This window comes from Balearica regulorum, chromosome 1 (genome assembly GCF_011004875.1).
Source record: "Balearica regulorum gibbericeps isolate bBalReg1 chromosome 1, bBalReg1.pri, whole genome shotgun sequence".
In the NCBI taxonomy this organism is placed as follows: domain Eukaryota; kingdom Metazoa; phylum Chordata; class Aves; order Gruiformes; family Gruidae; genus Balearica; species Balearica regulorum.
In genome coordinates, this window is record NC_046184.1 from 67,487,694 (window position 1) to 67,508,459 (window position 20,766).

General features: G+C 49.7%; 1 protein-coding gene across 2 annotated transcripts in view; it reads right to left on the reverse strand.

Annotated features, from left to right (window-relative positions):
- SLC6A12 (solute carrier family 6 member 12) overlaps positions 1-20,766 on the reverse strand; it is a 42,069-nt gene extending 21,303 nt beyond the window's left edge. Inside the window, exons 1-7 of one of the 2 annotated variants that reach the window (XM_075756471.1) lie at positions 20,718-20,766; positions 18,986-19,058; positions 10,175-10,371; positions 6,425-6,559; positions 4,962-5,102; positions 3,277-3,364; positions 1,570-1,702 (exon numbers count right to left, since the gene is read on the reverse strand). In XM_075756471.1, coding sequence (XP_075612586.1) covers positions 1,570-1,702; positions 3,277-3,364; positions 4,962-5,102; positions 6,425-6,559; positions 10,175-10,371; positions 18,986-19,058; positions 20,718-20,748 — 798 coding nt within the window. In that variant the 5' untranslated portion in view covers positions 20,749-20,766. Of the gene's footprint in view, positions 1-1,569; positions 1,703-3,276; positions 3,365-4,961; positions 5,103-5,218; positions 5,867-6,424; positions 6,560-10,174; positions 10,372-18,985; positions 19,059-20,717 lie in introns of those variants that run through there. The other variant, XM_075756482.1, reaches the window with a different exon arrangement.

Genomic DNA, 20,766 nt, shown 5'->3' on the forward strand with positions numbered 1-20,766 from the left:
CTGCAGAGAAGATGACTGGTCTGTCTGACCTGTGGTATGTCTTGGGACAGAAAAACCCGCCCTGTATTGCTGCACCGTGTCCATAACATCTGGCTGGTAAAAAGTAAGCCCTGTATCCTAAAACTTGTGATGGAAAAAATCTTCTGCGGGCCCAGGAAAACCATTGCAGCTACTACCAGCACTCACTGTTTCCTCTCACTTTCTGGTCAGACTTTGCCAAACCCAATTGGCCCAACCAGCCCGAATGAACTTCTTTAGCTTTCCCCTTGTGCAGGCAAGCTCTGCACACCACGGCAGCACCAGCCAAAGGAAAGACTTGGTGGAGAGGGCTGAGAGCTGAAGGGAACCTGGGATGACTTAATTACACTTCCATGAGGATCAAACAACCTCTCAGACCCAATCTCCCAAGATCAGAATGAAACCTCTTGGTAAGATGGCACTGTGGTATTCAAATCAGGGAGCATTAGTGATTTAAGATTTTAAATGTGGAGCATCCCCTCTCCCCATAGATGTGGAGTCTGGCAGCAGGTCAGCACCAGTGAGAGCCAGAGTCATCAGCAAAGACTGGGAGAAACCTAGCAAGCAGAGCAAGCTATTGTCTTGCTCTGTTAAAATGGGTGCCCAGTGTGGTTTCAAGGTGGGAGATGGGATTTAACACTGAAATACGGGTGTCCAGTACTACAGGGAATATCTGTCAATACTAGGGATAGTGATTTGGAGGAAGAAGTCTGTTGCAGAAATTAGTTCCCCTCCCTTTGCGATTGGGACATCCCCTGGATGCCCACAAGACCCAACCGTCATTAACAACCCACCCATCTCATGGCAGCTCCAGGAAGGAAAGATGTCCTGAACAAGTCAAGGCCATAGCAGTGCACCTAACACCCATCCCAAGGCATCATACGCTCATTCACTCCAGAGGATAACCAGTCCACCTGATCTACAGAATCGACATCAGGAGGGAGCATTGGCTCCAGCCGCACTAGCAAAATGAAGAAAGTGAATAGCTGAGCCAAAAATCACAGAGCTGGGGAGAGTACAAAGGAGAGCACAAAGACACCTTTCCCACCCCAAGTATTTTGCAGGAGATCCATTATCTATTCACTGAGCTGGTTACAGGCAGCAGCTTGTCTGTTTTGCTCAAGTGTTTAATTATTGCTAGGGACAGGAAATTTGCCACTGCAGAGGATCTCGTTAAAAACATCAGCAAGCCACGCCGGGAAAACACAGTGAGTAGATGATTCCCAAGGGCACTTGGGGAGTTTCCATCAGTGGGTATCTGCAAGGGAAAAGGTGACCCAAGACTCCCCTTAGTTAGAATAGAATAGAATTCTATATAGTTCTCAGGTCTCTCCCTGTTCTCCCCTCCCTGTTTGACCTACTCTTTTATTCTTCCTCTTATGTGTCAGACACAATCAGCGTAAATCTGTATAGCCCCACCAGATTTTAGGTTTGACTTTTGTGCTGTGTGTCTCCCGCCTCTACTTCATGAAGAGGGAAAAGAAACTGGGGAAGAAACATAAGATGGGTACAAGGAGGCTTATGGACCAGGAGGACAATCTCCATTCCTACTTTGCCTGTGGACTTGACCCCTTTCCAGATGCAGAAGTAGCAGATGATCCACGCCAGCAGGAGACACAGAGCCAGCTCCCAGCGCACAGTGCCCAGTTTGTGAATACCATCCGTGAGCCCCAGGACTCGCTTCCTGCCGGTGTCCAGGGACAGGGAGAGAAGCATTAACACTCCAGACCCCACTCATCCATACAGACCTTTCCCATATTACCCCATCCAAAGACTTAACAGACTACCCACAAAGCATCTGCCCAGGGCTCCCATCCATGTGAATCACCCCAGCTCTGCCTAGGGCTCCCCTCTCTGTTATTCCTGCTGATGCTGCTCCACCGTGCCCTGCAGCTGGCCCGAGTCCTCCCACTCTCCAAGCCCATGGCGCTGTGCCCATCAGACCCACGCAACACAAAATCACCACCTGTCCCACATTGCTCCCCCACCCTGGAAGCTACCCAGCCAACACTGCACCATCCAAAGCAGGACACAAATGCCATCATCACCCCATGGCCATCACTCTTCCTCTGGTGTCCCCATATACTATGGACACCCTACATATAAGCATAAATTGCCTTTATGATTCCCATGCCCTTCCTTCAGCCTCGTTCCTTGAAGACTCGCCATCATGAAGGTGGGCCACACGAGACCTCAGCGCTGCAGCTCATGCAAGTCCCCAGAAGCCCAACCCTACACTTACGATTACTCTGCACACCCTTCTCCAAAGCAGTCACCTCAGGGTCCCCTTGCCCTTGCAACCTCTGCAGAAAACCTGAACAATCATTTCAGAGGGGTCACAGCTCTCGCTAAACAGTATGTGCAGAGAATAGGGCAGGAGAGGGGGTCCAGCACTATGCAAACTCTTTCTGCACCCATGGGCACTTATAATTTCTACATGCCCTGTGGTGGCTGCAAGGGACAAAGGACACTCAACCCTCTCAGAAACACTAGGAGCCATAAATGGGAAAAAAAAAATACTACTGAGCCCCTGGCACCCCTCTTCTTTATGAGACCTTCCTCAGTTGAGTGTGGAGAGGTAGTTTGGCCCTGGCAGCCATTTCAATCTCTCCAGGCTGCAGTGAAGACTCTCTCTGGGACACTGTCTGGTCTGCTGCAGGATCCCTCCCTCAGAGCTGTTTTATTGCCTCCAGCCCTATGGCCAAACCTCCCTGAGCCCCACTCTGGCATCTCACGCACGCATTTCAGATCCCTGCTCTCCCGGGATGAGCCTGAGCAGCCTGATGGACCACTTCCCTTAGGTACCAAGCAATACGTGGTCAGAAGAAAGGAAAAGGCAGTTTTGTCCCTTTCTGTTTCACTGTAGAGGACAGTTCAGTCTGCCCTGGCCTCTCATGCTTGCCTGCCAACAGTAGCCTGCAACACCCAAGACAAGAACCCCCCGCTTACAACAAGTCCTCATCTTCTTTTGGTGCCTCTTTCTGTGGCCGCACTCACCCAGGCACCTCAGTGCCAGAGAGGGAACATGCCAGTGCGTGTGCACACACGAGCACGCCTGGGCAGGCACACTGCGAGCGTGCCCCTGGTCTCTGTGCTGATCTCCTTGGCGGCTTGGCACATTGAGCTCCCCATGTTCGGGTCTGAAATATGGCACCTCACTTGGTCCTACAGAGATGCATGGCCCTCCACCCAGATACTCCTACAGCTGCAGCCTTTGGATGAGAGAAAAGCCTGAACAGAGAGAAAGTGATCACGTACTCCCAAAACTCAATCATTGAGGAGGTGGCATTTGCAGGCAAGGTCCTGTTGTCCAGGCTGGAGCTATTCAGAATGTCCACACAGAGATCTACCAAAAGAAAAGGAAGCTGATGAGCCAGAGAAATTCTCCAAGGCTCCTCCATGAGGGATGCTCCTTCCCCTCTGCACCCTCACTCTGGCAGCACACAGACCCTTCACCCTGTGCTATAGAGCATCTCATTAAACTCTTGCATCTCACTAAGCATCTCATTAAACCGTGGCTCTCCTCAGCTACAAACCCCAATCCAGCAGTAGCCAGAGGGCTTCGGGAAGGGGAGCAGGAAAGGAGAGAGCAATTCCCTGCCAAATGGAAACCAGATGGCTGTAAAATATAGATTATTGAGGGATAGCCACTATGAGTAGCCAGGAGAGAAAATCCCATTTTCCTCCCACACCACGCAGCATTCTCTGTCCGCACATCCATGCATATGTTCACACACACCACAGATGCCTTCATGTTCCACTCTACCATCCCCAACCCTGTCACATAGCGTGAAATTACTAAAAACAGAGGAGATGCCACGCATCCAGGAAATGCACCTTATCTTGCACTTGGCAAGCAAATACAATCCACCGGAAAATCGAGGAAACCCAGTTCTGGCTGGGAAGCTTCTGCTTGTTAAGAGAACATCTGTGGCTTTCCTCGCAAACAAACCCATGCTGGGGGAGCTGAAGCAATCAGATCCACTCTTTAAAAGCCTGGTTACCTCTGCTGGGATGAAGGGGCAGAGGAAGCTGTGAGTGAACGGCCCATAGGGTGGAAAAATTTTCACATCACAGAAACGAATCATCTGACCCAAGAGAAAAAGGAAGGGAACCAAACTACTGCCAAAGCTCTTTCCAGCCTGGCTTTCCACTGAAAGCAAAAAAACCTGTTCAACATGGTAAAAAAGCCTGTCAAGGACATCAGATCTATGAAGATTACCTTATATCTAACCCATCTTCCTGGGCACAGCCCAAGTGCCTTGAATAAAACCAAAGCCAGGTCTTCTCTGCTGGGCACAGTTACGTGAATTGTGGGCATGAGGAGACAAGACCCATGGCCAATGTAATGGTATAGAGGCTTGTATGGATGTGATTAGACCAGAAAAACAGTGCGTTTATAGTTTTGTGTTACTGGTTCCTGCATTAGGATACCTATACTGGCAAAATGCTCCACTGCAGGCTTTGCCTGATTTAGCCAAAAGCTGAGTGCACAAAGGAAACTGTTCAGTATGTGGCAGCAACTGTCCCAGTAACTCTGAAGCAGTGGGGTAGAGTAAGGGAACTGTAAGGTAAATTATTGTACCAGAGCTAATGAAAAGCTCCTGCCACTTGAGGAGGACTCTAGATTGGCTTGAAAACTCTCCCAATGCACCTACATCTCCCACTTGCCAGAAAATTCAGATTTCTCTGTGAAATCTCAATGCCCAAAACATCTCCATGTGGAAATAGTTTTACTGTCCCCTTCTGCTAGGCATAGGGCCATACCACTCACCCTTCCTGACACTTGCCCACGGTGAATGAAGACAGTTGCCTTTGAAGGAGTGCCTAGCCACAGTGCAGCTCCTGAGGGCTTTTCATGTGAATAAAAAATATTTTCTACAAAACTCAGATAATTTCTGGGAATTGGGAAGGAACTAGAAGCTGACCAAGAGAAGGTGTACCTGAGTTCCAGGGGTTATTGCAGCTGGCCCACGGTAGCACCGTGGTGAAGGAGCTGAACAGGTAGAAGAGTGCCCAGGACAAGATGATGATGTAGTAGATATTCAGATAGCACTCGATGACTTGTGAGGCATATCCAATTCCTGTGAAGGAAAGAAAAGGAGGGGAGGATGGGGCTGCCAACCAACTCCCAACATGTCAGGCTTAACCCCAAACAAAGATATAGACCATGCCATGGTAAGAAGGGTGCAACACCAACCACATGGCTCACTGGAGAATAGGGCGAGACCAGCCTCAGAGAAAGAGAAAGGATTTTGTGACTGTGCATGCAGACAGGAAACGTTGCTGGTATCTCTAGACAGGTCTATGGTGGAACAGAGAGAAAATCTTTTGCTGATGGGAAAACTCTTTTTCTGATCACTACCATGCCACTGCATTACCCTGCCTCTCCTGCAGGAAAGCCAGCTCTAGCTTTTAAAGAAAAGACACACAAGTGAGTTTCTTCCTTCTGGAAAGACTCAGACAATAAAGAAGTTCTTACTGCTGATATACATCATACATAAAATATGGTGTTGGGGCAAAAGTACAGACTTAGGAGATGAGCTCTGGTCTTGGGTCCTGCATGTCCCTATTGCTCACTGAGACATCAGAACAGTAATCGGGTCAGAAAGGCACAATTCATTTGTTTAAAACTGGCTGTCAGGGCCCTTCGAGATGCCACTGCTGTCCACTTCCAGGCCTCATGCCGGAGTACAGGGGTCTCCAGCGCAGGATGTCATGTTGATTTCAAATAGCACTGCGCAGCCGTGCTTCAGCAAACTAACCAGGCCTTTAATCTGCCTGAGCACAGGTTTCTCTGTCTGCAAAATGTGGGTAGTAAGCTCTTCTCCGGACAGGAGAATTGTGGCCGTTAGATTCATTAACATATTAATGAATAACCTTCCCCAGGGCCCCAGGAATCCTGGCTGTTATACGTGTGCCTTGACCACAGCCCCAGCCCGTCCCCGGGCTGTCAGCGCAGTGCGTGCAGTGTGATTCCCCGCAGCGTGCAGGACGCCAGCCTGCCACAGCAGCCCCGGGCATAGTGATGGGCAGGGAAAGCGCCATAAGCCAGCCAGCCTTCCTTATCCTCTTCTCTCTTCAGTATTTGTCCTGGACTACATGCAGGTGTTTGTGTTTTGACACTTCCATCCTCTTCCTCTTCCTGCTTGCTGGCCATCCTGTTTCTCCTCTCTCCTGGGCTCTGAGCATCTCAAAGCAGAGACCGTGGCTCGGCTGGACCAGCACAGACCCCAGCCAGCACCAAACACACAGCAGTCACCAGGAGGGATAACAAGGCTTGGAGAGAGGAGAAGGGAGGGAGAATAAAGGAGAAACAAAAAAAACCAGAATAACATTTCCAAAAAAGGCTCTGAGTCACTAATTGTTAGAAAGTGCTGCCAACAATTTCTGTAATTTGACAGACCTTCAAAGATGGGACAGATCTTCCTCCAGGCAGTGACCCCTCCTTGGCTGGTGTACTGCCCCAGCGCCGTCTCCAGGAAGAACAGGGGGATCCCGCAGGTGAAGAGGAAGATGAGGTAAGGGATGAGGAAGGCTCCTGCAAAGAGGGGTAAGATGCTACTTGAGAAACCTCTTTAAAACCTTTTCCCCACCACCCCTTGCCAGGTACCTGAGGCCGCAGCTGGAATCAGCTAGATAAACACAAATATTTCTCTGAATTAACTGTGCAACCTCTGCTAAAAAACTAAGGTCTCCAACACCATCATTTCTTGGAAAAAAAATACAAGCATGCTCTGTCTCGTGCTATTGCAGTACTTACGCATTTGGTCTTGGCCAAAACCTAGAGGTAAGGAGTAGCCAGGCAAGGGGCTAAAAAAAGACAGCACTGGAGAAGCTCTCCCTGCTTCACCCTCCTGATCTCATTCTAGCTTTCAGCAGGAGCCAGGCGAAGCAAAAGGAGTCCTTGTTCCACATAACCACATTTGTTCTGCCTTTCCCAGGAGTCACAGCAAAACTCCCACTTGCCCAGAGGATACGAACCTGGAGGCTGGTGACATTTCTTGGTAAGTAATAAATTTGCCAGGATATAAATTTGCTTGAGACATATTTCACATCAAATTTGAGAAGCAGTTTACACCAAAAGAATCGAAATAGGGGAAGGGCAACAGAGTATATTTCCAGCGTATTCAAAATGAAAAAGTTTAACTTCTCTCTTCAAATTGTTTTTTTTATTAAAATATAGAGAAATGTCTGAAGATAAATTAGCCTGAAATAGCCCTCAGATTAACCCTTGAAAAAATGGAAGAGGAAGGGGAGAGATAGCAGAGTTTTTTCCAGAAACAATGACCAACAAAAACAAAGCATCAGAAACAACAAACAAATCTAATGCCCTATTCAGCTGCCCAAACCCTTTTTTCCTTCTTTTCAGTTCTGCTGCCAAACCGAAACACCCAATATTTTTGCTGTTGTGCTCAAAACTGCTCCTGAGATCACATTTTCACTGCTGACCTTCCTGCTATCACCTCACAGTTTTTCTCCCCATCATTAGTGTAGGTTTTCACACTTCTGCTCTCCTCCAAACAGGCCAAGGCCCCTGCCTTCCTCGCCGGAACAATTGTCGAGGTCTTGCCATCCCATACAGTAAACTTTTGGCCAAGAGTATCTCCCACTGCCCGTGCCTGGAGAGCATCTCTGGTGTTTGCAGCCGAGATGCGGGCCCCTTTCTCAGCAGAGCCAGACGTTGTCCCCCAGGCCCTCTCCTCCCCTGCCAGCACAGGCACTCGTACTGAAATTCCTTCCCATGACAGTTAGCAACTAGGAACACTTCCCCTTGTTTTTAAGCCAACCATGTTACAATAACAAGCAACATCCAAATTTCTCCTAAGCACAGCTGTGCGGTAGCTGCAGGGGACCTGGGGCCAGAGGGAGGGAGGCTGGTTCACGGCGCCAGGCCAGGTTTGCAGAGCAGGGAACGGGAATTGCGTGCTCTGAACTAGAGACAGCTGCCGCTTTCGGTGCTGCAAGACATTGATCTGTATGCCAAATCTGCAAGGCAGTTTTATTATCCCGCACACAGATGAGCCTTTCAGCAGGTCCCAGACCTTCTCTTCTGATACCTTTTCTCCCAGAGGTTGTTCCATTTTGGTCTTTGAGTGATGAGGGCTTTCTTACACCTCTACCGTATTGTCTTTCTCAGCCTTCCCAGAGCAGTTGCCAGCTGAAACTCCAGTTGTGATCTCCTCCCTAGTTTGCTGCTCCACTGGAGGAGACTCAGCCCTGAGAGGGGCCCCCAAAACCAGACCTTCTTTCCTTATGAGTCAATAACAAGTTCAGGATGCTGAGCAATTAGATCAAATTTGAAAGTGCAGCCACAGACAAGTTTACACTTGGTTGCTTTACAACAAGTTAGCACAATTGTTTTTATGACATCCGTCTTTACAGCTTTATAACCATCTCACTACATCCCAAGGTGGAGAAAGGTGACAGGACAGCAGTCTCCGGTTTGGGGGGGGTGGGAAGGCGGGATGGGGATGAAGCATTTATAGGTGGAAAATGTCTTTTTTTGTAATTTCAAGGCCTTTTCCAATGTTGAGAGTATCTTTGAGTGTCACAGGAATGGCAGTGCCTTGCTCCATACTAGTTTGTCGGACATCTGGTTCCCTAAAGCCCTAAAGAGAGAAAAATGTACCTTCTACAGTAGTAGCATACTTTCTGCAAAGGTAGTGTGAGAGCTGTGAGGGAAGGACACTCCCATCCTAATCTTTCCCAAGCCTAGCCATGTTGGCTTCTGAATCACAGCCTTAGATATTCCAGAGTAGTGTAATGTAACAAAAAAAACCCAAACCAAACCAAAACAAAAAGTTATTCAATAGATCTCTAAAATGAACTCACTTACACTAATTAGTGTACAAATTGCAAGGACTACTGAACTGGATACCATAGGCATAAACTATGCAAAGATATCATCTGAGCTCAGGAAGAAATCTTCCATGCAAAAACCATGACTTCTCTCTCAAAGCATCACTGCAGAATGAGCTGTTCAATCAGATGCACCACTAGTGTTTACTAACCCGTGCTGGTCTGACTTGCTTTTGGTGCCTCCAGTACCTGCCATCAAAACCTCAGAGAAAGAGACTGGAGGATCTGTTAAAAACTATCCCAGGTTCAAGAAAAACTCAATTCCATTTTCTTTAACCAACCTCTTATGCAACCCCCATTTGGTTCAGAGGAGACATTCTATTGACTCCTCCTTGATTTGGGTAAACTCCAGTAACAGCACATGGGACAGGAATTTGGTAGTCCTGGGCTGAACTACAGCTGAATCATTCATCCATTGGTGAAAGCTCACAGCACCTTGGGAAAGAAAGGCCTTTGTGCAGAGAAAGGAAGTTTAAATTGGGGGGAACATGCAAGTCCCAAAGTGTTATTTCAAGGTGTCTCTAGAGAACAAGAACAAAAGAGACGTTATTGCTGTATTTGACATGTAATTTATTATTCCTCCTTTTCTTTTATAAAGTCAGATTTTGATTCACCAAGAAAAGTTAGTGACAGTCAATTATTCCCTTCCTCTTTCCCAGTTTCATTTTATTGTTATGAGAAAGTTTAATTTTTAATCAGGTAATGATCTTGTTGCAGTGTTATCAGAAAAGGAGCGTCATGCAAGAAACAAAAGGGAAGGGGAACAGACTCTTCCTGGGGATGGGTTTCCCTATTAGTGGGTTGACTGGAGAACTGTTCCGGGGGAAGAGGCAGCAATGTCTTTCTAGGGGGTATCAGGCCTTGGCAAGGATACCAGCACCATCAAAGCCTTTCATCCTCTATAACAAAGGCCTGAGAGGGGTGGGGGTGACACCAAGAGTGGTAAAAGGGAATTGTATAGGAGATCGCTTTTGGCTTTCTGACCACTCACAGCATTTATGGTTTTGGAAGACCACCTGTTACTCAAGATGTCCAAGAGCCTTAAAGAGTTACTAAAGTTCAATTCAGCATCCAAACTTGGGAGAGCTGCTTTGAGAAACCATACCTGCTGGGGAGATGGATTCACCCCGCAGGTTTTATTCCTCCTGGATTTGGCAGGAGCTAACTTGCTGGAGGAGAGAATAAGGGAGTGCATGTGGGGGCACATGAGGCGTAGGAGAAATGGATCCAGGCACACACATATCTCTTGTTGTGCCTACAGACCTAGGACAACTTGTGCATGCTGTGAACTTACCACCACCGTTCTTGTAGCAGAGGTATGGGAACCTCCACACGTTACCCAGACCAATGATCTCCCCAGCCACAGATAGCACAAATTCCATTTTGCTACTCCACTGTCCTCTCTCTTCCATTTCCTCCTCTTTTATCTCTTCTGGAGCTGCGATGGCCCCATTGGGCTCTCCTTCCTGGGCCACAACTCTTGTCATGGTTCTGTAGGACAGAGGAAAAAGAAAGCATGGGACATAGAAAGCTGCTGCAGGACATGCTGATGGGAAGAGGAGGGAGAGGACCAGTCACCACAGCAGATGTGTTCCTAATATCGCTGTGAGGTTCCCTCATCCTCTGGGAAATGGCTTCTTTAGTGTCAGCACAAAGCATTTTCCCCAAGTTCTGTCTGTTGGACAGAAAGTCTGTGCTGAAGGGACAGAGGAAAGGTCACTGGTCAGGTGAGATGGGACCACCTGCACCACCCCTTCATTGGATTCACCCCCAAATTCACCAATCCCCCCCACAGCCCCTTTCCTCATCCTTCCCAGACCACCAGCCTTAGTGTACCTCCACCCACCCCCCTGCACCCTAAATGCTCTGCATCTCCATCGTTGCTGGAAACTTGGACTGGACTTTGGAAACAGCAGTTCAGAGGAAGAGAAAAGGAGCTGGAGCTGAAGCAGGGCATGGGGGCAAAGTCCTTTAATTGGCTAGTTAATTTAAATACAACCAAAATTGACACAGACTAGACTGAATCTTCTTCTTGACAACATTTTCATACTGTTTACAGGCATTTCATTATGAGAAGAAACTAAAGTGTGAAGAGAGAAAGCTCCCTTTGATTTTGCTAAAAAAATTCTCCTCAAAACCTTGCTCTAAGGAGTTACCTGAGGTAGGGATGCAGATGAGAGTCCAGCCAGAAAGCACAGACCTAACACGAGCAGGGTAGCTGATGAACTCTGCCAGGGAAGTCCTAACTCTAGTGACATCTCACTGGTGGCATTACTGTGTAGAAGTTAGTCTTTGAAGGGGTGACTAGCATTAGGAAGGGATATACATTCCCATGTTGGGATTAGGAAACTACACTGGAAACAAGCCTCTCCAAAGCAGCATCAGCATCTCTGCTTCCATTCCCACCAGCTGAGAGCACTAACAAATCAGGGCTTTGTTCCTTCACATTAATTTACAGATTCTGTTTGCTGGTAGTTTATCAGGGTTTTTTAATAGCATATCTATCATTCCTTCTGTGCCTCCTAAGGGGACATCTCCAGGGAGCAGCAGGGACAGCAATCTGCATCACCCACACTACTTAACTCTTCCGCAGCCCCCAGATCTGCTCTGGACCACTTCAGCTTGCTCTCTCCCAGGCAAAGTCCAAGTACAGCTCTGGAGGCAGCTCAGGCTAAGGACCTCTCCCAGTCAGCAAGTCAGTGGTGAGGAAGACCTCATCATCCTTGATGTCCTCTACCTGATAGGACCACCAAATCTACCCATCAACCTTTTGCACCAGGATGGTGAGCCAGAACCATGACAGCAAACTATTCCCTCCCTCCTTGTGCCTAGTGTCCCTCCAGTCCAGCATCGGGGTATGAGCCATTTCATGGGGAGTAGGGACTACCAGGGAGTCTGACCTAACTGGGAAGTGTAGTCCTAACATCAAATTGGCCCAGCAGCCTCAAAACACCATGGCACTTGTTTCAGTGTAGTTTTCAATGAGGCAAGGGGGGAAGCAGAAGCAGGAACTGGTTGACTATGCACTTACTCCACACAAGACAGCATCATTATCACGGTATCTCATTTGCTGCTGTAGGTTGCCCAGTACAAATGAAAAGATTTCCTAAATGCTAACCCTCTGGATATATCAGGCCCTGGGGAAAAGAAAGATGCTTGCATATGAAAAGACAACTTCTACTGAATGTTCATAGCAAAACATGCCTTTTTTTGGCTCCCTCTGTCATTCAAGTAAAGAAAGGAAAACAGATCTCACAATTGCACCAATTGCTCTTTAAATGCCCAGGGCAACAACAGTCTTTGTTCTCCCCCATCTGCCTTCGTGCTGAAGGGCTCGTCTTATTCCCTTTGAAATCAGCAGCAGATTTCCATGGACTCTGAATGCAGAGGGCTGAATCCCATGCAAAGCATTAACACCGCCTTTAGTAAGAGAGGCTGCAGCAAGAACAGGGGAGCATAAACCATGAAGGAGGGGAGTCAGGGGTCAGTGAAGACCATCCTCCGGGCTATATAGCTGCCTTTTCAAAAATATTGCAGAAAGATTCTGATCCCCTATTGAATTTGAGAGGGTTTTAGAGCTATTTCCAGTAAGGGCTTATATATGGGCAGTACCACAGTGGGCACAACCAGTTTCAGTGCCAGAGGCACCAAAGCACCCAGAAAGCAACCACCCTTTTTCCCCCAGCCCTTGCCCTTTATGGTCCACGTGCTGGAAAGCCACTGCTATGGCTTGCACTGCCCCAAACCCACCAAGTACTACAACACGTGTGGATCGACACTGGAGCGTGAAGCTGAATCAGTCCTCTAACAACAGACTCATACAAACCTCTAACCCCACATTTAAAGAAGGTGGTACAACCCAGAAATCAAGGCACACACTCTAAACGCTGTCTGGTGCAGAGCTGGCAGCTCTGCAGCTCACCAGCATGGAGGTCCTCCCAGTCCCAGACTTGCCCCCTTCGCTTAAGTTGCCTCCTGGGTTGGATCAGGAGGTGGAAACATCAGGTCCTCCCACTAGTCTTTTCTCAGCTTCTGAAGCCCAGGCAAGGTCCCTTTCCCCACTGCCTGCTTGCAGCAAGGCCTGCCAACTGGCTAATCAGTTCATTCAGATGCTGCAGCACAGCCTCCTCATCTTTGAGAGGAGCAGAGCTCCACGCACTGTCAAATGTGAGAGAAAAAATAACACATACTTAATGAAACGTGTTTGATCTGTCACAGTCCTTGGCACGTTCCAATTTGCTGCAGTCCAGGGCACATTATCAAGCACAATGATGCTTAAGTCTGGGCTTATTGAGGATGTCATGAGAAGCTGACAGGAGAGGACTTAGCTAATTCTTTGCTTTTATTCTTTTAATGCAAGGTGGCTCCAAGAGCCAGCCTATTTCTACTAATATTTGTGTTTTCCATGTTTTTGTGTTAGACCTCTTTCACACATGGGGGCAGGGAGAAGATCACAATCAGGGAGTCACCTCCACTCACCTAACCTCAGGAAGGGAATGCCCTGAGTGCCAGCCCACAGCCTCAACCCTGTCACCAGCCTCCACCTCAGGGATGCTTGGACCAGGGATTTGACTCTGCATCTGTCCTCTGACTCCTGAATAGGCCAACACGAAGGACAGAAGCTGGGACGCTGCAATGGGGTACAGGGATGGGAGAAACACAGACCAGCAGGGTAAATGCAAGATTGTGGCTTCATTTTCCACCTTTTTAAAATAAAGGGGGAAAGCACCCTGGTTATGGAATCAAACCTTTTCAACTGGGAGCAGGTGGTAGATTAAACTGGTGCCCAAAGTTTTGGCCCTTTGTGCCACGAGCTTCAGCTTCTCCCTTCCCAGACAAAGTGACGCACAGCATTCCACATCCCCACTGCTTCCCTCTCTGCTTTGCCTGCTGTTTCTATGAGAAAGCCTATTCACACACCTCCTGGCTCTTTTCCTGAACATCTAATCCTACTGTGCCCCTGCCCTATATATTCTCAGGCCAGATGGGAACTCAAATAACTTCTTGTTTCCAGCTAGGAACAATTTGGCTCTCCCACAGCAGCCACAGCAACCCACTGTGTTACATCCTCCCTGACAGGCAGATGCGTTTTCTTCTCCCTTTGGATGTCCCTCTCCTTAATACACAAGTTTGGAGAAAGGACTTTGCCCCTTGCTGCCTGCCTGCACTTCTTCTACTGTTCCTTCATCAAAGTTTGGAGAAAAATCCTCTAAATCCTTCATTCCCAGCCTCTTTTTTCCCTCTGCCATAAAGTTTTTCCAGCTGTTAAGATGATACCTGATGCAGTCCATAGTCTACCCCTCTCCTGGTCCCACTCAGCCACCACCACCTTCCTCCCTCAGCTCCCTCTGACCTCGCCAGTCTCTTCTAGAGGTGCCCTGCTGTATTTTCAACCCTCAGTACTTTGAGGAGGTGCCTTCTTCCAGGCCTGGAGTACCCTTTGCAGATATGACCCCCAGCCTGTCATCTTCCCACAGAGAGGAGGGGACTCCCTCTGTGCCCAGTGCAACAGGCAGCTCTGTATGAAATGGTACTGGACTTGGTGCTGGGCTTGGTGCATGGAGGCAGCCACTTTTTTCCCCACAAGATCTATTGCTGAGAAAATAAGAATACACTTGGATTCCCCCAGGGACTGGGAAGAGAGCAGGCAGTACGCAGGCAGCCATACACATGGACCACACCAACACGTTCCCTTCTTCGAATATTGAATGAGGTAGCCCGGTCTCCTCTTGGTCACAAATTTTGGGCTGTGTTTGTCCCACACCTCCCACCATGGGATCCTTTAAGTATGGCCACAGAAGGCAAGAAAAGCCAAGGACACCTCTGAAGTGTGTGAAGACCCAACACCATTTGGGTCCGATGTACCGAACACATGATGCAGAGATGCAGGAGAACAGCATTTGTTGGCTTTATTTGGGAACAAGCTGTGACTAAAGGGGGGGAGGCAGGAATCAGAAAAAGAGGAGAATTAAAGTGTCCTTCGAAAGCAAAACATGGTGGTATCCTCAGCCTCTCCCAGAGCAAAAAGGGCTTATTCAGGGCTTCTCAGGTGAGACAAGGAACAAGAAAGACATGAGAGAGAGGAGAAAGAAACCACCTGGGGTTTTGGCACCAGAGGAAGAAGCTGTTAGAGATTTTCCTAAAGCTTTTCTTCCTGCAAACTTACTGCCTGTTCCCGACTGCCATCATACAGGAGCTCCTACTGCTGGGAAGTTAACATCCTCTGTCTGACCTCTTCTGCTGTTTTATCTTAAGGCAAATGAGAGGAGGACAATCTCAAGAGCAAACAGCGAGACAGAATGAACAGAGATGTCATTAAAAAGCAGCTGATAACACTTATTAGAGGAAGCACAGTTTTAAAGAACCTTTGGACACTTGTGAGTGCTGCCTGAGCTGCAGAAGGCAGAATTGCAGGTGATGCTGCAGATAGCTGCACTGAATTTATATTTCTTGGTTTCCTTTTGAAACAAGTAGCAATCAAGCACATCGGCTGCAATTTAAGGTGGTGAGGGAGGAATCAGAAGGCAAGCAGGCTGGGCTGTGCTACAAAAGGAGGAGCAGGACGACACAGAAAATTCTCTGGTTGCACAATATGAGCCAGCAGTTAGTTGGCAGCTGAAATCCCGCGTTGCATTTCGATGGCAGAAGTTGGGGGCGGCTGTGGGAGCAGAGACAGAAAATCAGGGCTCAGTGAGGAACAGCAGTGCCAAAGTATGGCTTAAGGAACAAACCCGCTTAGATTAGTGCGCGGGGGCTGCTTCTGGAATAGGTAATATCTGCAAGATGGACAGGAAAATATTAGCAGAAGTGCTTTCCAGCCAATCTAAGAGCAGCTACGTGAGCAGGGATGGCTGCTTCAACCACAGCTGCTTCCAAACTCGAATGCTGCTGGAGAACGGCTCACTCCAGCTGCAAAGAAGGAGAAAGACAAGGAAAGATATAGCAAGAGAAAAACTGATCAACTCCAGGACAGCAGTCAAAATTAAAATGCCCTTCATTTCAAGCTGTTGAAAGCTAGTTGGCTTCTTTACACCTTCTAATTAACTTCCAGGTTGTGTGGGCTGCAGGGCATTCTCAAAGCATCTGTTCAGCAAGGTTCATGGGGCACAGGAGGCTGTCACAAGGATCAGATCCTGCTTACATTTTCTCCAACGTGAAATAAGAGCAACGCTTCTGCAGTCAGTGAGTTTGCTGCTTACCGACACCAGCAAGAGTGAGATAAGCAACTGTGAGTTTACTAATGACATGTACATCTGTGATACAAGCTGCAAGGATTATAGAGCATCACCCTTTAGAGCACACACCCCCAGCTCAGGAGGGGACCAAATGGCTCCTGCCCTGTCCTCTGCTGCCAAGACAGGGGAGCCTCCCAAACACCTAATGGTGGCTGGACTTTCCTGAGGATCAGTGGCAAATCCCTTGCTAAAAGCAGTGTAGGCTGTTGTTCTCAGTGTCAGTTCAGTCCCTGGCAGTGTCTGTGGCTCACCATCCCTGCTCTGGGCTACAGAGACACAGAGGTTTCTTACTTCAGCCCAGGAAAAAAAATCAAGACTAACTGATGATGTCCATAAATGGGATGTAAATATGACCAGAAACCAGCCTTTGCATCAAACCAGACACTCCCAAGACCTCCACTCAGCCCGTAGTCTGGTTGTATCCACTGCCACACAGCAGGAGGCCCAGCAGCATACAACCACGGCAGGATCCATCTTTCTTACAGAGCACCGCAGTGACAGGTCTCCCACAGACACAGAGCCAGGCTGGCCACAGTGGAGCCCCTAGAGCCACCCCACCCGCTGGCCAGAGGTGTCTGGCCAAAGTCCTGCAGGTGCATGAGGCTTGCTCAGAGGTCCTTGTGCACAGCCAAAGCGTGGGGACAGCATGGCTCCTGTCACTGGCTGGAGGAGCGGAGCAGGTGAATGGCACAGAGGGTGAAAGCCGCTCTGCTTCGGCACCCACTCTGCAAACAGGCACAGCCAGGGCACAGTGGGGCAACGACCTGTGGTGCAACCTGGAGGTGCCCTACAGGGACAGGACAGAGTCCGCAGGAGGGGACACAGCGGCTATAGGGCTGCCACCTCACCGGGGCACCAAATTGACGGAGCAAGGCACGCCACTCGGCAGTCCTGGGCAGGTGAGGTGAAGGGAGGGAGGCTGCTAGTCCCCAGGGCTGCAGCTTGGCTGCCTGCTGCTGACCCAGGTCAGCCTGAGGCTGGAGGCTGAGGGGTTGAGGAAGGGTGGGCAGCAAAGCAGCTACCCTCTGCAGGTGCATATGGGCCTGCACAAAAATCCTAACCTCTGCAGTGCCTAAAATCTGAACCTTGCAGTCGCTTCCCTGGAGTTGCTTCTTTGGGGCAGGAGAGCAGAGGAGCCAGCACCGTTGGTAACCAACGTCTCCAAAAGTCTGTGGTTCGGAAGTGGGAGAGCAGCACAGGGGATTTGGCATCGCACTGCTCTAGGGACTTCCAGCTAAACTCCCCCAGGCAGGCACACCCTTCCTAACCTCCCAAAAGCACAGTCTGGGGGCACTTGCTATCAGAGTGATGAGAAATGGGGAGCATGGGGGAAGAGTACTCAAGCAAAATTCTTCTGAAAGGCAGGTGAGGTTATGGCATGACACATTACCTTATGCCTCCCAGCAAGGAGGATGAGGGGAGCCAACAGTTTATTTGGCAGAGCCCAGTGCCTCGGCACAGATGCATGTACAGCTATCGCAGAGCAGCGGAGCAGCGCCACATGGGCTTCCCACCATGATCGTCCCCACACCGAGCTCCCTGTTCAGCCCTTCAGTGGGAGTCCAGCACCCCACATCCTGCTCAGGTGCAGGCTGGGGATCTACCTGGCTGACCCTGGGCAGGCTCAGCCATCTCCAGTTGGTGCACAGGACGAGGCACGTCAGGTGAAATTGGGACAGGCAGAGGCGCATACCGACTATGACTCCAGCAGTGCCGTAACCCCTTCCTAGCAGTGCCTGCTGTAACGCCGCGTTGCAATGGGACTGCATCCCACCTGCGCCCGCCAAGAGGCAAGGTATCCGGCTCTCTAACCTGGGGCATCAAAACTTTCCTATAGCCCTGCCCAGGCGCACGGGCAGGTAGAGATATGGCACAGGGCTCGTTAGCCTGCCCTCTGCAAGGACCACATCTGCACCCATGAATCCCAGCAAAGCTGGGCTGTTGCAGAGCTGCAAAGGTCAGGTCCGAGGTTCAGCCTCTTGTATCGGCATCTGTCACAGAGGAAAAACTGGGGCAATGACATTTCCAATGGCATTGGATGAAAGCCCTGATTAGTAGTGATTACTTTAAAAGCACTGTTGATTTAAGGAGACACAGATCAGGTGTTATGAAACCCCCATGTGTTCTGCCTGGGTTTGTTCACAAATATGCCCACAGATCCCCGGAGTTTAGCACGTGCACAAACCATGCTGTCTCTCTGCTTTACCCCTACACAGGAACAAATTTGATGAAGCCTCTGAGGCAAGAAGAACAAGGAGCACACTCCCAGGCACATCTTTTAGAGCTGCAGCCCCCAAGTCAATGCACCAGGGCCAGCACCTCTGCAGGGCAGCACAGGAGGAGAGGGAGTCACTGCCTCGTGTTTGCAGGAGCTGTAATGCCTACAGCCTACCTCACTCCCAGCATCTTTCCTCCTGTACCTATTATCACTTAGCCATCACTGCCCTTCATCCCCATCCCGGTCTGGCCCACTCTCATCTCCTCAATCTTTCTGCCATCTGAGTCCTTTTCTTTTTCTCTCTCTGCTGCTGCAACCTTCAGTACCCATCCTTCAGGCATCCCTTTGCTCTGCAGCTTCCCAGCAGCCCCCCAGCAGTATCGCTGCCTGTCCTCTCCTATAGGGACCATTGAAAGCAAAACCTCTTCCCTGTGTTGATCCAAACATTATTTGCTCCCCATCCTCCAGCTCGCTCTTCCTTTGCTTAATATTGGGAAGCTTTTCCCCTTGCGGATTTGCTGGCCCACTCCCGCAGAGCACGGCAGGCAGCTGGTGTGCGACAGCTGGCAACAGAAGGACCGGAGACACCGGCACTCCCGGCATGACACGCACATCCAGCTAGTTCAGCTCAATGAGCAAATGCCCAACTTACCTGAACCCAGGGCAGGTCTCCTCCAGGCAAGCCTGTCCTGTCCCGTCCCACTGGAGTCCAGACAGGGAATCCACTGAGTGCCAAAGAGATACAGCAAGAGTTAAGGCAAAGACTCCCCTCTCTCCTCCTCCTGTCCCTCCTCCTCCACCAGCTCCCCCCACCAAATTATCACCCAGCTCATGTGTGGGTGGTGGGACGGCAGGAAGGGAGGTGCATTGGGCGGGAGAACTTTCTGCCCAGCTGCCTTACAACATACACCTCTCCAGACCTTGAACTGCAGCCCCGACAGGAAAGCAAGAAAAGAAAGCAGCCATGGTCAAGCAGAGTAAAGGCCCAAAGTTTGCAAACATCAACTGCAGCAGTGAGTGGAGTGACTCCAGGTCCTCTCGACCTCAGCAGGAGGGAGTTCTTCCCTTGCAGACTGCGCAGCATGACCCAGGATGGCTGCCACACGCTCCCACTGCTCTGGGGCTCCAGCACTTTAGTGGGATAACGGTATCCCTTAAAATCATCCTGCAAATGTGCTGAACAAATTGTCTCCATCTCCAGGGACCACTGCACTAAACCTGCTTCAGCAGCCAAGCTTGAGGCTCCCCAACACCATCAGGCAGAAGGAGCAAAAGGCAGAAAGCAGGTGGAGGGGGGACGTTTGTCCTGGGCTTACACAGACCCCTCCGTGCCTGCTTGCACGCTGCGAGTGCAAACACAGCTCATAGGAAAGAGCTCTGTCAGCAGGGACAGATACTGCTGGAGTCTTTATTTCTATAGTGTCTGTGCTCACTGGAAGTGAGCAATCCCTCTGCGCCTTTGCCCTGGCAGCTTTCTTTTTATCTCCCTCAGCCCCAATGCACTTTTCCAGGGCTTCTCATGACCAACGCCAGCAGCAGGCGTTCCAGTTACGCCATTTTTCTCAAGATAGTTCAGCTCAGATGTTCTTTTTTAATATTATGTTTAATGCTATTACTGTTTTGTCTTTTGCTTTGTCTGGTAATGTGCCTGCCAAATTCCCATTGACCTTTTCATGAACCCATGTGGTCAAACCACAGCAGCACACGGGATGGAAGCTGGGGCACATCCAGCACATGCTCCAGTCTGCTCACCTGTGTCAGAGCTCACCAGGTGAGCATCCCCTGGCCCCTTTGGTGGAAAACCTGGGAGCTGACAAAAGCCCTCACCACTGCAGAGTGGGAAAGCGGTAGGTTTACGTGCCTGCACGCTCTATAGAGGTCATTTGTAATGTTGGCTCAAAAAAATCCTCCACAGGGGCCAGAAGCCGGTGAATCAGATCACAGTAGAGCATACCGGATTGCCCTGGGGACAAGCGATGCTGGAGATGTGCGTGAAGGGAATCACCCTTGTGCCTGGTGGGATCCTCAGGATAAACCGCTGAGACCAGCGCTGGAGGCAGGAGGGGAAAACGTCTCCTTCTACTTTGGGGGTGTTTGTTTATTACCTCAACTGACACTGGGGATAGCCGGTCTGAGCCCACGCTGCTGGGCAGTGCAAAGAAGGGGCAGAGCAGCTCTGGGTGAGCGCTGGGTGACATCCCCAGGGCTGGGGAGCTCTGAGCCAGCCCAGCCCTGTCCCAGAGGCCCCACTGAGAGCAGAGGGGGGGTGGCAGCTGGAGCAGGTGTTGCCTCTTCACAGGCAGCCAAAGGCAATGTGCAGTACCCTGTTTCCAGGATTAAACTGTCCAAGCGTGCCATTTTTCAAAGTCTTGACTTTTACCTACCATTTGGGCTGGTTGAGTGGCTTGGTCCCATACCCAAAGAAAAACAGGC